At 36.7% G+C, this 17,962-nt stretch overlaps 1 protein-coding gene across 1 annotated transcript in view; it reads right to left on the bottom strand.

Annotated features, from left to right (window-relative positions):
* The window catches only part of SCP2 (sterol carrier protein 2), a 125,538-nt gene that overhangs the window by 101,797 nt on the left and 5,779 nt on the right, over positions 1-17,962 (bottom strand). The window contains 4 exon segments of the mRNA XM_053895251.1: positions 8,892-8,956; positions 11,653-11,784; positions 15,311-15,382; positions 16,006-16,063. Of these exon segments, the coding sequence (XP_053751226.1) occupies positions 8,892-8,956; positions 11,653-11,784; positions 15,311-15,382; positions 16,006-16,063 (327 nt within the window).

Below are 17,962 nucleotides of genomic sequence, written 5' to 3' on the forward strand. Positions count from 1 at the left end.
AAAGTGTATTCCAAGAGTTTTATAGAATAAAAAAAAAATCCAACTAAAAAAAAACTAAAGTGAAATTACACACAAAAAAAAACTCAATTAGCAGAAAACAAAGAGAAAAAGGGAAAAAGAAGACATTGAACAAAAAAAAAAAAACAAAAAAAAACAAAACAAATAGCAAGATAGTAAGATAGTAGATTTAAACTAGTGCTGTCCTTGGGGCTTCTGGGTGGCTTAGTCAGGTAAGTGCCTGACTTTGGCTCAGGTCGTGATCTCACAGTTCATGAGTTTGAGCCCCACGTTGGGCCCTGTGCTGACAGCTCAGAACCTGGAGCCTGCTTCGGATTCTGTCTGTGCCTCTCTGTTTCTGCATCTCCTCTGCTTGTACTCTCTCTCAAAAATAAATAAACATTAAAAAATTTTTAAACTAATGTTGTCCAAGTAAACATTTACTAACAGGCTCATGAGGGTCGGGGAGGCATAACTGATGTATTTGCCAATTTTTGTGATGTAAATACTTCCACTACAGCCAATTTAAATCACTGAAAGCAAAGATGAGAAGAGTTGTGCACAATCACGCAAGAGTCTCGCAAGCTGGTAGAAGCCAGTAGGTATTAGTTTCAGCTATTAATTTAAACCCTATATATCAATAGCCACATTAAATAAAAAGGATACAAAAAGCCCAGTTAAAAAGAAGAGACTGATAAATTGTTAAAAAGCAAGACCCAACTATATGTTGCCTACAAAAATCTAATTCAAAAACCACACTGATATATCACCTCATACCTGTTAAAATGGAAATTATCAAAAAGACAAGAAATAATAAGTATTGGCAAGGATGTGGAAAAAAAGGGAACCTTTGTGCACTACAGGTGCAAATGTAAATTTCAGCCACTATGAAAAACAGTATAGCAGCTCCTCAAAAAATTAAAAAGAGAAATACCATATGATTCAGCAGTTCCACTTCTGGGTATTTATCAAAAGAAAACAAAAACACTAACTCCAAAAAATATATGCACCCCCATGCTTACTGCAGCATTATTTACAACAGCCAAGATATGGAAACAACCTAAGTGCTAAGTGCCCATCAACAGATGAATGCATAAAGACAATGAGGGCTATATAGACATATAGATACACACACACGTATATACATACATATATATATATATATATATACACACACACACACACACACACACACATATACATACATGCACATACATATAATAGAATATTATTCATCCATAAAAAAGAATGAAATCATGGGGTACCTGGCTAGCTCAGTTGGTGGAGCATAAAACTCTTGATCTCAGGCTTGTGAGTTTGAGCCCCAAGTTGGGTATAGAGATTACTTGAAGGAGAAAGAAAAGGAGAAAGAGGAGGAGAAAGAGGAAGAGGAGGAGGAGGAGGAGGAAGAAGAAGAATGAAATCTTGCCATCTATGACAACATGGATGGACCTTGATGCATTATGAAAAACTAAGTGCAATAAGTCAGAGAATGACAAATACCATATGATCTCACTTACATGTGGATTCTCAAAAAACAACAACAACCGGCTCACAGATACAGAGAACAGATTGGTAGTTGTCAGAGGGTAGGCAAAAGGTACAAACTTCCAGTTATAAAATTAAAAAGTCATGGCCGAGGCAGTGGCGGGGAACCTGGCTGGCTCAGTCAGTAGAGCATACAACTCTTGATCTCAGGGTTGTCAGTTCAGACCCCATGCTGGGTGTAGGGCTTACTTAAAAATAAAATCTATTAAAAAGTCATGGAGATATAATGTACATCATGGTGACTATAGTCAATAAGACTTTACTGCATATTCAAAAGTTGCTAAGACTGTAAATCTTAAAAGTCCTTAAAAGTTCTCATCATAAGAAAAAAGTCTTGTAACTAAGTTTGGTGACAAACGCTAACCAGACTTATTGTGGTGATCATTTCACAATATATGCAAATATCGGACCATTATGTTGTACACCTGAAAGTAATAAAATTGTGCATCTCAATTACACCTCAATTTTAAAAAGCCTAATTCAAACAAAGACAGAAATAGGAAAAAGGATGGGAAAAGATATACTATTCTAATTCTAATCAACAGAAAGCTGAAATGCCTATGTTTATATCAGACAAAATAGATCTAAGATCAAGGAACACTACAATAAAGAGGATTATCTCACAATGATGAAGGGGTCAATTATCAAGTACCTAACAATCCTAAATGTTAGTATACCTAATATCAGAGCTTGAATACATGAAACAAAAACTGATAGAACTGAAAGGAATAGACAAATCCACAGATTTAGCAGAAGATCTCAATACTTCCCCTCTGAATAACTGATAGAACAAGTAGACAGGAAAATCAGTAAGGATATGAAGATTTGATCAATATTAACAACCAATATGACTTAGCATTTACAGAACATTCCACCCAATAACATCAGAATACATATGAAAGTGCACAGACTATTTATCAAAATAGACCATATCCCGAGCCAAAAAGTAAGTCTCAGTAATTAAAAAGTATTCATATCATACAAAGTATATTCTCTGACCACAGAGATTTAAAATAGAAACAAATAGGGGTGTGTGGGTGGCCTGGTGCCTGGGTGGCTGGATGGTTAAGCATCAAATTTTGGCTCAGGTCATGATCTCACGGTTGGAGCATGGTTCCAGCCCCGCATCAGGCTCCTGCTGTCAGCGTAAAACCTGCTTCTGATCCTCAGTCTCCATCTCTCTCTTCCCCTCCCCTGCTTGTGCTCTCACCCTCCTTCAAAAGTTAATAAACATTAAAAAAAAATTTTTAATAGAAACAGAGAACAGAAAGATATCTGAAAAATGCCTAAATATTTAAAAATTAAACAACATGCTTCTAACACATGGGTGAGAGAAGAAATCACAATGGAAAATTTTTTTTCAAGTTTTTATTTAGATTCCAGTTAGTTAACATACAGTGTAATATTAGTTACAGCTGCAGAATTTAGTGATTCATCACTTACATACAACATTTGTTATGCTCATCATAACATCCCCCCTCCCCACCCGCCTCCCCTCTGGTAACCATCAGTTTGTTCTCTACAGTTAAGAGTGTTTCCTGGTTTACCCCCCCCCCCTTTTTTTTTTTTGAAATTTAAAAATAATTTGAAATAAATGAAAATAAAAGCATGATATAAAAAAACTTATGGTATGGGGGCTCCTGGGTGGCTCAGTCGGTTAAGCATCCGACTTCAGCTCAAGTGATGATCTTGTGTTTCATGAGTTCAAGTCCTGCATTGGGCTCTGTGCTGACAGCTTGGAGCCTGGAGCCTGCTTCAGATTCTGTGTCTCCCTCTCTCTCTACCTTTTTCCCACTCTCTCTCTCTCTCAAAAATAAACATTAAGAAAAAATTTTTTAATTTACGGTATGCTGCTTAAGCAGTGTTTTAAAAGAATGTATAGTATCAAATACCTACATTTGAAAAAAGGCCAGATTTAAAAGCAATGACCTAAGCCTCCAACTTTATAGACTATAAAAATAAAGAGCAAGTTAAACCCAATGTAAAAAAAAGGAAATATTAAGGATCATAGCAGATGTAACTAGAAAGTGAGCAGAATGAAATAAATAGAAATTAACAGAATGGAACAGAAAACAGAAAAAATAGAGAAAAACCAATGAAAATAAAAGCTGGCACTCTGACAAGATCAATAAAATTGGTAAACACCTTTTATTTTATTCGTCATGGGAAAAAGAGAGAAGACAAAGACTAACAACATCAGAGGAAGAACAAGGACACGTCTAAAAATCCTATTTTAGGGGCACCTGGGTGGCTCAGTCGGTTAAGCGTCCAACTTCAGCTCAGGTCAGGATCTCATGGTCCATGAGTTCAAGCCCCACGTCGGGCTCTGTGCTGACAGTTCAGAGCCTGGAGCCTGCTTTGGATTCTGTGTCTCCCTCTCTCTGTGACCCTCCCCCATTCATGCTCTGCCTCTCTCTGTCTCAAAAAAATAAATAAACATTTAAAAATAAATAAATAAATAAAAATCCTATTTTAGATGCCTGGGTGGCTCAGTTGGTTAAGCGTATGGCTTCAGCTCAGGTCATGATCTGCGGTTCATGGGTTTGAGCCCCACATCAGGCTCTATGCTGACAACTCAGAGCCTGGAGCTTGCTGTGGATTCTGTGTCTCCCTCTCTTTCTGCCCTTCCCCAGCTCTCTCAATCTCTCTCTCTCTCAAAAATAAATAAACATTTAAAAAAATAAATAAATAAAGATCTTACTTTAAAGAGATACTATGGGAATAACATGATCAACTTTTTGTCAATAAATTCAACAATGTAGATGAAATGGACAAATTCCTTAAAAGGCATTATCAAAGCTCACTCAAAAAAAAAAAATAATGACATAAATAGTAATATATTTACTAAAGAAACTGAACTACTGGGGTGCCTGGGTGGCTCAGTTGGTTGAGCATCCAACTTCAGCTCAGGTCATGATCTCACAGTTCGTGGGTTTGAGCCCCGCATCAGGCTCTGTGCTGACCACTTGCTCAGAGCCTGGAGCTTGCTGCGGATTCTGTGTCTCCTTCTCTGCCCCTCCCCCGCTTACGCTTTGCCTCACACTGTTTCTCAAAAATAAATAAATGTAAAAACAAAATTAAAAAAAAAAGAAAGAAACTGAATTACTAAACTTAAAAGGTTAAAAACTTTCCCATAAAGAAAACTCCAGATCTAGATGTGGTTTTTAGTAATTTTCAAATACAAGTTACCAAGATACTTATCATTCACTACTTAAGAAAAAAAGTCAATTTTTCATGTGTCATAAATATCAGGTACTCTCATTAGGCATCACCTAATCTTATTTCATACTCTTCTCTAGTTGCCACCCTCCAATCCAGTTTTTCAAACTATCCCCTAAACATATTATATTAATTACTTTTTTTTGTAGGCTCCATGCCAATGTTGGGCTTGTAGAGTCACATGCTCTACCGACTAAGCCAGCCAAGTGCCTCTGAACATATTATATTATGTTTATTCCACCATCCATGACTTAGCTCATGATGTTTTCTCCCATACCCAGAAAGATCTCATGCTTCCCTATCTTTAATTATCTTTATTATATTATTATAATTATCCATATTTATTATATACAAATTTCATATAATTATTATCTCTTATTGTCTTTAAGACCCAACCTAACATCTCCTACTTTCTTAAAATGTTCTCTAATGAAAATGGGAAATAGCTCTTGTTGATTTCAATGCCTGTGGTTACTAAGAGATACTGTCACATATATTTAACTTAATTTGAGGTAGAGGTCCTTTAATGTTTGAACAGAAAGAATTGAATCAGATTGACCTCATAAGTCTTAGATGAATAGGCTAAAAGTTATCTTCAACTCATTTTCTAACAATGATTCTAGTTTTAGGGGCGCCTGGCTGGTACAGTCGGCAGAGAATGCAACTCTTGATCTCAAGGTCATGAGTTAGATGTTGGGTGTAGAAACTACTTAAATAAAACTAAAAAAAAATAATAATAAAGCAATGACTCTAGTTTTTGTTTGTTTGTTTTTTTTAAGTTTATTTATTTTGAAGGGGGTTAAAAGAGGCAGAGAGAGGAGAGAATCCCAAGCAGGCTCTGTGCTAACAGCACAAGCCATCCAGGCACTGGCAATTTCTAATATATATATATTTTTTCAAGGGTAATTGCTTCTTAAATTATATACATGAGGCACCTGGGTGGGCTCAGTTACTTAAGCATCTGACATTTGATTTTGATCTCATGGTTCCTGAGATCAGGCCCCACATTGGACTCCATGCTGACATCCCGAAGCCTGCTTAGGAGTCTCTCTCTCCCTCTTTCTCAGCCTCTCCCCCACTCACATATGCATGTTTGAACACGCTCACTCATTCTCTCTCAAAATAAATAAATATTTTTTAAAAAAGTAAAGGGATGGAAAAGATATTTTATTCAAATGAAAACTAAAAGAAAGCTGAGGTCACTATACTTATATCAGATAAAATAAACTTTAAGACAAAGGCTATAATAAGAGACAAAGAAGGTCATTAAACTAAAATCCACTTCTATTAATTACACATAAGATTCAAATATTCAATCTAAAGAAAAATGCTTAATCATTTTGGCTCTCCTCTACATTCACATGTTGATATACTTATTAAAGTATAATTATGTCTGGTCTTATTATTTTAAGTCAGGTTTAAAACCTCAAAACCATCTATCTAATGATAAAGGGGTCAATCTAACAAGATGACATAACATTTGTAATTTTTCATGCACCCAACACAGTAGCACCTAAATATATAAACCAAATGTCAACAGACCTAAAGGGAGGGATAGACAGCATTCAATAATTGTACATAGAACTTTAATACCCTACTTTCATCAATAGATAGATTAGTCAGACAGAAAATCAATAAGGAAACATTGGACCAGATGGACGTAACTGACATATACAGAACATTCCATCCAAAAGCAAAAGAATACACATTCTTCTGTGGTGTACATGGAACATTTTCCAGAATAAATCGTGTGGTAGGCCCTTAATAAATTTAACAAGACTGAAATCATCAAGCATCTTTTCCAACCATAATGGCATGAAACTAGAAGAAAACTAGAAAATGCACAAATATGTGGAGATTAAACAACATGCTACTGAACAACCAATGGGACAAAGAAATTAAAAAATATCTTTTTTAAGATGAATTAAAATGGAAATAAAACAACAAAAACTTATGGGATGCAGCAAAAGCAGTTCTAAGAGGGGGAAGTTCATAGTAATAAACTCCTATACAGAGAAATGAGAAAGATCTCCAAAACAACCAAAAACAAAAACAAAAAAAAAAACCCACATGACAAAACCCTAACTTTACACCTCAAAGAACAATAAAAAGAAGAACTAAGCCCAAAGTTAGTAGAAGAAGAACATAACAAAGATCAGAGTGGAAATAAATGAGACAAAATATCAAATAGAAAACATCGATGTAACTGTGGGACCCAAGGAATTTAACAAAACTCCCCTATCCCTGGACAAGCAGAGCAAGACTCACTCCATTTTATGCTACACCCACCATCTCATGTATAACCCCCACATGACCTACTTATTGCTTAAGACACTCCCCCACCCTAGTCAAGCCACAGAGCACACCCTTACTGGAAACCAGCTCATATAGGAATATGGAACCCCTAACCGCCAAAGAATGTAAACCCCGCCTTTTGCCCGCCAAACTTGCGTGCCAATTCTGACCAGAGTGATAGGCTAGTTCAAACAGTTTACTATAGGGTAAATTGTAATTCAATTGGCCACCTGCGTGTGGACTAACATCACTATGCAACTTTCTGTGTGTTACAATCTCATTGGCCATTGGCCCCTATAAAACTGCTACGCCTCTTAACCTAGGGGTCCAAGTCCCTGCTCCGCTGTGTCAGGTATACTTGGGCCCAAGCTCGAGCTTGCAAATCAACCCTCGTGCGTTTGCATCGGTATCGGCTCCTTGGTGGTCTCTCGGATTCGAAATCGGGGTATTACAAAACTAAACACTGGTTTTTGGAGAAGATAAACAAAATGCCCAAGCCTTATCTTCTCTCACCACTTCTTCTCCATTAATTCCAATTAAACATAATTATATCTTATCACACTATCATCTAAACTCTTTTTATCTTTTTTCTCTTTAGAGTGTATACTAAATAATTATTTCTAACCTAGTCCAGTTTCACCAATTCTCTTTTTAGTCATGTGTAATCTGCTATCAAACCTATCTTCTGATTTCTTACTTTTAATCATTTTATTTTTCTTTTCTATAAACTCTACTTTTTTTTCATGCCTATCATGTCCCTTTTTGCAGTTTCCAATATTCTTACAATATTTCCAATTATGGTGCCCTGTTTCTTTAATGCCTGGTTATTACTGCATGTCTTAGATAATTATTTGAAGAGTTCTCAAAGCCTCCAAAAGAAGATGCTTTCCTCCAAAAGAAAATTCACACTTGTGTCTGTTAAGTACCTAGGTAATTACCATTCTGGAACCAATTTAGACTGAATTCAAGGTTTGAGGTTTCTCTAACTGTCCTATAATGAGAATTTTGGTAGCAATCTCATATGAGGAATATCAAAGAAAGATTTTTCAGTGAAAGGTTTTTCTGGTGTTTTGTTTTTGTTTTTTTCCTTCTCTTTTTTCTCCCCTATTCCGCTCGGTACCAAGACAACTCTCACAGGAAAAAAAGACAGTTTTTCTTTAGATTTGCCCTTACCCAAAGGGTTTATCCCCGCAGGGCCCCAGTTTAATGTGCAGAGTGAGTATTAAACTTCTGATCTTGGGAGGACTACTTGCCTCTTCATTCCAGGGGACCATAAAAATTAAAGCTCACAGCTTCCTGATCAAAGGCATTCAAGGCGAAAGTGCTTCAAATACTTCAAACTCTCTGGCATTCATCTGCAATTCCTCTCTCTTTAGCATTTCCTTGCCTTTAGGATTTTTTCTTTATATTCCAATACTTTAACTGTCATCTCTAGAACTGGTTTAAATAATTTGGCTTCCCATTTCCAGAATCAGAAATCCCACACTTTATTAATCCTCTTCAATTTGTTAAGTTTTTGAATTAATGACTTTCAAATTAAATAGGTAAGTCACCTCAAATTCAATCATTTGACATTTCTGAACATCAGGTTTATCACTGACAAAGTAAAGAGGTTGAGCCAAATTATCTCCGATTCTTTACTGTTCTAAAATACCAGAATTTATGCATACATATACAATGTCACATTTCAGATTGTGAATATATCAGCTCATTTAATAACTATGCCAAATTATGCTTTCTGTTGCTTATTAACAGGTTCTATTTATAGTAGTCAGATGAGCAAAGTTTTCTCACAGTACTATTAACAACTCCAGAGTAACAGTAAGACTCACATTTGATAAAAGGGGTCCCTTCTCCATCTTCTCAAACCCAAGAGCCAAGACACAATCTGCCATACCTTGAAAGAAAAATGTAATCATTAGGAAAAATTAAATTTCAAGACACCTAACCAAATACCATTAAATACTTTAAGTAATTTATATAAAATTGAAAAAGATGCTATAATCTGACAAAATGTTTAATAAGTGAAAAATTAGAGTAAATTCTTATATGATTCCAGATAAGAGGAAAAATTACGTATTTAATTCTTCCTTTTATTCTAAATAATTTGTATGCTAATAAAACTTTTTATTAATATGGAAATATGGTTCAGTGAAAACAAATATAAACAACCAATTTTGGGTTTTTATTAATTATTTTTTAATGTTTATTCATTTTTTGAGACAGAGAGAGCGTGTGCACGCACACGAGACAGAGAGAGAGAGAGCGCTGCATGAATGGGGGCATGGCAGAGAGGGAGACACAGAATCCAAAGCAGGCTCCAGGCTCTGAGCTGTCACCACAGAGCCTTATGCAGCACTTGAACTCACGAACTGCCAGATCATGACCTGAGCCAAAGTCGTACACTTAACCAACTGAGCCACCCAGGCGCCCATAAACAACTAATTTTGAATTTTAAAACAAATAAAATTTAAAAATTTTTTAAAGGATCCTGATTAAAATCTTAACAGAATTATTTTTGGAGGGAGGGGATGCCTTAAAAATGATGTTAAAGTTCAAATGAATAGCAAAATAAGAATTACAAAAATTTTTCTTTAAAAAAAAAAAAAAAAAGAAGAAACCTAACAAAGTGAGGGGCACAGAGGACACAAGCATTATCAAACAATAAGACATTAAAGCTCCAACAATTAAAATAACAGTGGACGGGCACTCGGGTGGCTCAGTTGGTGGGGCATCCAACTCTTGATTTGGGCTCAGGTCATGATCCCAGGGTTGTGCAATCAAGCCCCAGGTAAGGCTCTGCATTGAGTGCCCTGAGTGCGGAGCCTGCTTAAGACTCTCTCCCTCTGCCCCTCTCTCCCACTCGAGCACTCTCTCTGTTTCTCTCTAAAAAACAAAACCAAACAGGGGTGTGCCTGGGTGGCTCAGCTGGTTAAGCATCTAACTCTTGACTTCAGCTCAGGTCATGATCTCACATTCATGGGTTCAAGCCCCACACTGGGCTCTGCACTAACACTGTTAGTCCTTGGGATTCTCTCTCTCTCCCTCTCTTTCTGCCCCTCCCCTGCTCTTGCTCTCTCACTCTCTCAAAATAAATAAATAAACTCAAAATAAAAAAATATAAAACAAAACAAACAAACAAAAACAATAGTGGAGTAGTAGAGCAATAATCAACAATCAACCAACAGAACAGAATAGAGGGCCTAATAAAATACATTGGAATATGTGGAAATATAGAATACGATATATACTCAAGAGAACTAAAAACACATGGCCACTAAAAAATGTACATAAATATTTATAGAAGCATTATTCATAATAGGCAAAAAATAGAAACAATCCAATGGCCATTAATTGATAATTGGATAAACAAAATGTGGTCTATCCATACAATGGAACATTATTTGGTCATGAAATATAATGAAGTAGGGATATATGCCACAACACAGATGAACTGTGAAAACATTATGCTAAATGAAAGAAGGCACAAAAGGCTATGTATTATATGCTTCCATTCATTTAATGTTCAGAATAGGTAAATCCAGAGACAGAAAGTAGCTTAGTAGTTACCAGGTGTTTAGGAGAGGGGATAATGAAGAGTGACTGCTGATAGGTTCAGGGTTTCTTTTTGGGGTGATAAAAATGTTCTAAAACGCTAGATAGTGGTGATGGTTACATGAAATCTGTGATTATACTAAAACACACTTAATTGTATAGTTTCAAAAGGTGAACTTATGGTACATAAATTAGATCTCAATAAAATTATTATTTTTTATTTTTTTAATGTTTTATTTTTATTTTTATTTTTGAGAGAGAGAGCGTGAGCAGGGGAGGGGCAGAGACAGAGGGGGACAGAGGATCCAAAGTGGGCTCTGCGCTGATAGCAGCGAGCCCAATGAGAGGCTCAGACTCACAAACCGTGAAATCATGACCTGAGACAATGTTGGACACTCAACCGACTGAGCCACCCAGATGCCCTTACAGCTGTTATTTTTTAAAAAGATCTACATTATAGGGGTGCCTGGGTGGCTCAGTTGGTTAAGCATCCAACCCTTGATTTCAGCTCAGGTCATGACCTCACAGTTCACAAGATCGTGCCCTGAGTTGGGCTCCATGCTGACAGCGCAGAGCCTACTTGAGATTCTCTCTCTCTCTGCCCCACCCCTGGCATGCATGTGCACAAGCACACTCTCTCTCTTTCTCAAAATAAATAAATAAACTTAAAAAAATAATTAAAAAAAAAGATACACATTATAAAAGCAATCCCTCTGGGGCACGTGGGTGGCTCAACTCGTTAAGCATATGACTCTTGATTTTGGCTCAGATCATGATCTCATGGTTTGTGGGTTTAAGCCCCACCTCTGGCTCTGTGCTGATGGCCCAGAGCCTGTTTGGGATTCTCTCTCTCTTTCCCTCTCTCTGCCCCTCCCTTACTTGTGCTTTCTCTCTCTCAAAATAAATAAACAAACTTTAAAAATCAATCAATCAATCAATCAATCAATCCCTCTGATGGTCATAGAAAGAAATGATGAAAGGGCAATAGATATTGCCCCATGTCTATTTAAGTACAGTAGACAAATAAACAATCCTCACCACCCTGTATCAGCTGCCGGGCCATAAACAAAGCAGTAGAACCAGTAGCACAGTTATTGTTGACGTTAATTATAGGAATTCCAGTCAGTCCCAAACTGTGATAGATAGACCTCTGCCCACAGGTAGAATCACCTGTACAGAAAAAGAAACAAAAACTATAATATCTACAACATGGGAATTTATGAAGCTGCAATGCAACATAATACCACAGTACGGTTGTTGTTTTTTTTTTCCACTATTATGCCTTTGCCTAGCATACAACACAGGCAGAACAATAAATAAACCAACATCTTACTCAGAAAAAGGTTTGCATTAAGCATCATTTACACTCCAAATATGAAAAATCCTCAAAACACAGTATGATATGTACTTTCTCTACATGTTACAATAGGAAAGTAGAGAAATGACCAAGTAATAGCGAACAATTCAGTCTGGCTAGTGCTACATGATAAAGGAAGCAATGTTTCATTTATACTTCTTTACAAATCTTTAAAACTATACCATCTGATTAAAAGGCTATGACTTTCTCAGGGAGCCTGGGTGGCTCAGATGGTTAAGCATCTGACTCTTAATTTCAGTTCGGGTCATGATCTCAGTTTGTGAGTTCAAGCCCGGCATCGGGCTCTGCGCTGACAGTGCGTAGCCTGCTTGGGATTCTGTGTCTCCCTCTCTCTGCCCCTTCCCTGCTTGTTCTCTATCTTTCTCTCTCAAAATAAACAAACATTAAAAAATAATAGTAATTTAAAAATAGAAATAAAAAATAAAATAAAATTTTAAAAGGCTATGATTTTTCTCTTCATATAAAGGTTCCACAACTTCAAAAAGTTTAAAAGATCCTACGAGGCAGGTCATTACAAAAAAATAGTGATCCAAGCTGAATACACATTTGACTCCCTTTGCCAAGTAACACGGCCACCAAGGCAGACATGCTAGAGCAATGTAATGGGAACATCTGAAGGTACAGACTCTTCAGAAGTCTTCAGGGAAAACAGCAAAGTTCAGGACCTCCTTTTCAATAAATACATTGTGTATCTCTCTGATCTAGTAAATTTCCCTTTGAGGATTCTCTTGGTATCTTGAAATCTCAAAAAAATAACCACAGATATGCACACAGACTCACCTACGGTTATGCTTACTATAGCCTTTTTTCAAAAACTTTTTTTAACGTTCATTTATTATTGAGAGACTGAGAGAGACAGAGCGTGAGCGGGGGAGGGGCAGAGAGAGAGAGGGAGACACAAGTTTGGGAAGCAGGCTTCAGGCTCCAAGCAGGCTTCAGGCTCTGAGCTGTCAGCACAGAGCCCAATGTGGGGCTCAAACCCCTGAACTGCGAGATCATGACCTGAGCTGAAGTCAAATACTTAACCGACTGAGCCACCCAGGCACCCCAAAGCCTTTTATGATAACTAGAAATCAGAAAAAATTTAAAATGTCCCATGAATGAATGAATGAATAAAGAAAGAAAATGTCCAAGAACAGGCTATCATTACTACTACTAAATAAACTGTAGTAAATCCCAAAGACTAGAAAATCATACAATCATTAAAAAGGCTGTAAAAAGACTGGGTACATTCTAAATGTCCATTGAAAGACAATGGATTCAATAAATTATGATATATCTATTCAATGGAATTTTATGCTATCATAAAAAATAGACCAAGGAAGCTCTTTATGATACAATTTGGAACAGTAGCCAAGAACTACTAAGTAAAAAAGAAAAAAAATTTAAGATACAAAATAGTGTGTATATTATGCTACCATGTATGTAACAAAAGGGGAAAGGGGAACTTACACACTCACACATACTTGTATATGTACAAATCACTTCTGAAAAGATACACCAGAAATTAGTGAAACTGGATGTCTAAGTGAAGGTAACCATGAGACAGGGAGACAGGAATAAGTGTGAGATTTTCCACTATATAACCATCCACCTTTGGTATTTTTGTACCATGTAAATACTTCATCAAGTCCAGAAAAAAAAAAAAAAAAAACTTAATTGAAAAAATGCTGGGGCACCTGGGTGGCCCAGTGGGTTGAGTGTCTGACTTCGGCTCAGGTCATGATCTTGCGGTCTGTGAGTTTGAGCCCCGTGTCGGGCTCTGTGCTGACAGCTCAGATCCTGGAGCCTGTTTCAGATTCTATGTCTCCCTCTCTCTCTGCCCCTCCCCCACCCTCACTTTGTCTCACTCTGTCTCTCAAAAATAAATAAATGTAAAAAAAACAAAATTTTTTTTTAATGTTAATGATAACATAAAGGAAGACTTAATGGAGAATACAGGCAATACTAAAATGAGAAAAGTAGGTTACCAAAAAGTATGTATACTAGGACCTCATTATTTTTTTTCTTTTTTAAGTTTTATTTATTTAAATAACCTCTACACCTAATATTGGACTCAAACTCACGATCCAGAGATCAAGAGTTGCACATACTTCTGACTAAGCCAGCCAGGTGCCCCAGGACCTAATTTTCTTGAAGAGAAAGTTGTATATGCATGCATACTCACATGCATTCATATTCACTGAAGGATAACACCAAAAATTAATGGTGATAATTTCTGAACTGGACAATGGGATTACAGGTGATTTATTTTTTCTTGTCTTTTTCTGTTTCCTTTTTTTGTTATAATTAGTGTATATTCTTTTCCTAGTTAGAAAAAGTTTGATATGGGAATGCAAGCTGGCGCAGCCACTCTGGAACACAGTATGGAGGTTCCTCAAAAATTTAAACAGAGCACTACTCTACGACCCAGCAATTGCACTACTAGGTATTTATCCAAGGGATATAGGTATGCTGTTTCAAAGGGACACATGCACCCCAATGTTTATAGCAGCACTATCAACCATAGCCAAAGTATGGAAAGAGCCCAAACGTCCATCGATGGAGGAATGGATAAAGAAGATGTGGTATATATACACAATGGAGTATTACTTGGCAATCAAAAAGAATGAAATCTTGCCATTTGCAACTACGTGGATAGAAATAGAAGGTATTATGCTAAGTGAAATTAGTCAGTCAGAGAAAGACAAATACCATATGACTTCATTCATATGAGGACTTTAAGAGACAAAACAGATGAACATAAAGGAAGGGAAGCAAAAATAATATAAAAACAGGGAGGGGGAACAAAAGCATAAGAGACTCATAAATATGGAGAACAAACAGAGGGTTACTGAAGGGGGTGTGGGAGGGGGGATGGGCTAAATGGGTAAGGGGCATTAAGAAATCTACTCCTGAAATCATTGTTGCACTATATGCTAACTAATTTGGATGTAAATTAAAAAAATAAAAAGAAAAGAAAAAAGTTTAATAAAAAATTTTATTGGATACAAAAAAGTAAATGTTTACAAATTTTAAAATAACAAAGAACAAAAATTTATCTTCTGAACAGTATCTTTATATGGTAGAACTATGGGCAATTTTTTTGTTTTTTAAAGATAAACAATTTTTTTTTAATTTATCTCCTGTTTTGGCAATAAACAATGGCAAAGACATATATTAAACTAGGCTAACACATAAGGGAAATCTAGGAATGATAGGAATAAGACTCTGAATTCTGATTTTTGAGGGTTAAAATTTACAAATGCCTCTGCACTGTTTATGAAGTCGCTGCTATATTAGGTGAAACACTTTTAGAATGTATAGTTTAGCACATACCATAAACGTAGCCAACACATGCCTGTTCCACTACTGAATAAGGGATCTGTGCATCAGATAAAGCCTTCTGGCCTATAAAAACAAAAATGTTTAATCAAATAGTGCTTTGAGTATTTGCTTTAGGTGAGTAAAAATTAAGTTTAGAGTTTTCCCAGAGTAGATCTACCTCCAAATAGTCTATGTTCAATTCAAATGACAAACCTTCATCAAATCCTCTCAGACCTCTCCATTGAGAAATAACCATTTCTTCCTCTAAGCTACTACATCACTTTTTCATACCTCCTTTATGATACTTATATACTAACTATAAATATATTAAACCCCAAAATCTTAAACCCCCTTAGTGGCAAGGTCCTTGTCTTACTCATCTCTGTGGCTCCACTGTACCTCTAAAGGGCAAAATTGGAAAGAATATCATTATTGGGGGGCAGGGGGGACTCCCACAGAGCCCTTTGCTGTCACACTAAACAGTTGGATAGTACATAAAATCAAAGGCCACTGTTTGCCCTGGCTATCTAGCTAAAAATTAGCCCAAGCTCTTTGCCCTTTGTCCTTCCTAATGAATCAGTAAGCAATTATCTGTATAGGTTCTTCTCCTTGACCCAGGATTCTTTTTACGGTTGCAAGGTTGTTCCACAATCAAGATAGACTACACAGTAACATCAATGTTCAAATACCTAAATTTTCTATTTTACCTGCTTCTTTTGCCAAGTCAGGATAGTCTCTTGAATTCTCAAGTCCAGGCTTTAGGAACTAGAAATATAGAAGGAGATAATAACAGAAGCAAATATAGTTAGATTTTTCTCACAACAGAGCACTGCAGAAATTCATTCATCTATTAGCTTACACAAAAACACACTGAGCACCTAACATGCTGAGCACCTATCATGTTCCTGGACTCTGACAATAAATAATATACAGTCCTTGCACTCGGGGAGTTTCTAGTCCAACAGAAAACAGAAAATTATACTACAGTGTCCATAAGTACAGAATAATTTGGGAGGGAAAACTACATAGGTTCAGAGGGAGGATTAGAAAGGCTTCCCAGAGGAACTGACATTTAAATTAAGTCTTTTAGGATGGAGTTTGCCAAGTCAAAGAAAACAAAACTTCTAGGGCAAAGGTCTAGAAGTGAGAGAATTTGGCTCAATCCAGGTACTATAAACAAGTTTATATTGCAGCAGTTGAAGTGCAAGATAAGTTACAGCAAGTGACAGGTACAGAAGAGTAACTTAGGTCCAAATGATGGTAACCACTAACATTAATTGGGCACTTACTGTGTTATGCATTATGCTAAGCACTTCACATATATTAACTCATTTAATCTTCACAATAATCCTAAGAGGTAGTCACTATTATTATCATCACTTTACAGTAAGAAAACTAGGGTATATAGAGAGATTAAGTAATTTGCCCAAGGTCACATAGCTAATAAGCAATGAAGCTGAAACTTCAGACAGTCTGGCTCTGGAGCCAACTCAGGGAACGTTATATGCATTCCTTTGACATCTGAGCTTTATCCTGAAGACAATGGATTTTTTTTTTTAAGAAACTGGAAAAAAAACAACGAGATACTGCTACACACCTATTAGAATGGCCAAAATCCAAACACTGACAATACCAAATGCTGACAAGGATGTAGAGCAATAGGAAGTCTCATTGCTTGTGGGAATGCAAAATGGTATGTCCACTTTGGAAGACAGCTTGGTGGTCTCTTATAAAACTAAACCTTCTCTTAACATTAATCCAGCAATCCTTGGTATTTATGCAAATGAGTTGAAAACTTATGTCCACAACAAAAGCCCACACAGGCACATTTATAGCAATTTTAAATAACTGCCAAGACTTGTTAAGTAACCAAAATGTCTTTAGTAGGTGAATAGATACATAAACTGTGGCACATGGAACACTACTCAGTACTAAAAAGATATGGACTATCAAGTCATGAAAAGACACAGAGGGTGGTGCCTGGGTGGTTCAGTCAGTTAGCATCTAAATACTGGCTTTGGCTCAGGTCATGATCTCACGGTTCATGGCACAGAGAAGAATTCCTTGTTGGACTCTGCCCTGATAGTTCAGAGCCTGCTTGGGATTTTCTCTCCCCACTCTCTCTTCCCCTCCCATTTGTGCTCTCTCATGCATACATTTTCTCTCTTTCTCTCTCTCTCTCAAAATAAACGAATAAACTTTAAAAAAACAAAGAAAAGACATGGAGGAATTTTAAATGCATGTTACTAAGTGAAGAAGTCAATCTGCAAAGCCTACAGACTGTATGATTCCAACTATATGACATCCTGGAAAAGGCAAAACTATGGAGATAGTAGAGATTAGTGGTTGTCAGAGGTTGAGGGAAAAGAGGGATGAACAGGCAGAGCACAGAGGATTTTCAAGGCAATAAAACTATTCTGTATGATTTTTTTTTTAATGTTTGTTTAGTTTTTGAGAGAGAGAGAGTAACAGCGAGGGAGGGGCAGAAAAAGAGGGAGACACAGAATCTGAAGCAGACTCCAGGCTCTGTGCTGACAGCATAGACACAGGGCTCGAACCCACAGACCATGAGATCATGACCTGAGCCAAAGTCAGATGTTTAACCAACTGAGCCACCCAGGCACCCCATATTCTGTATGATATTACAATGGATACATGTCATTA

Source organism: Panthera pardus, unplaced genomic scaffold, assembly GCF_024362965.1.
Source record: "Panthera pardus isolate Hobbes unplaced genomic scaffold, ASM2436296v1 HiC_scaffold_11, whole genome shotgun sequence".
In the NCBI taxonomy this organism is placed as follows: Eukaryota; Metazoa; Chordata; class Mammalia; order Carnivora; family Felidae; genus Panthera; species Panthera pardus.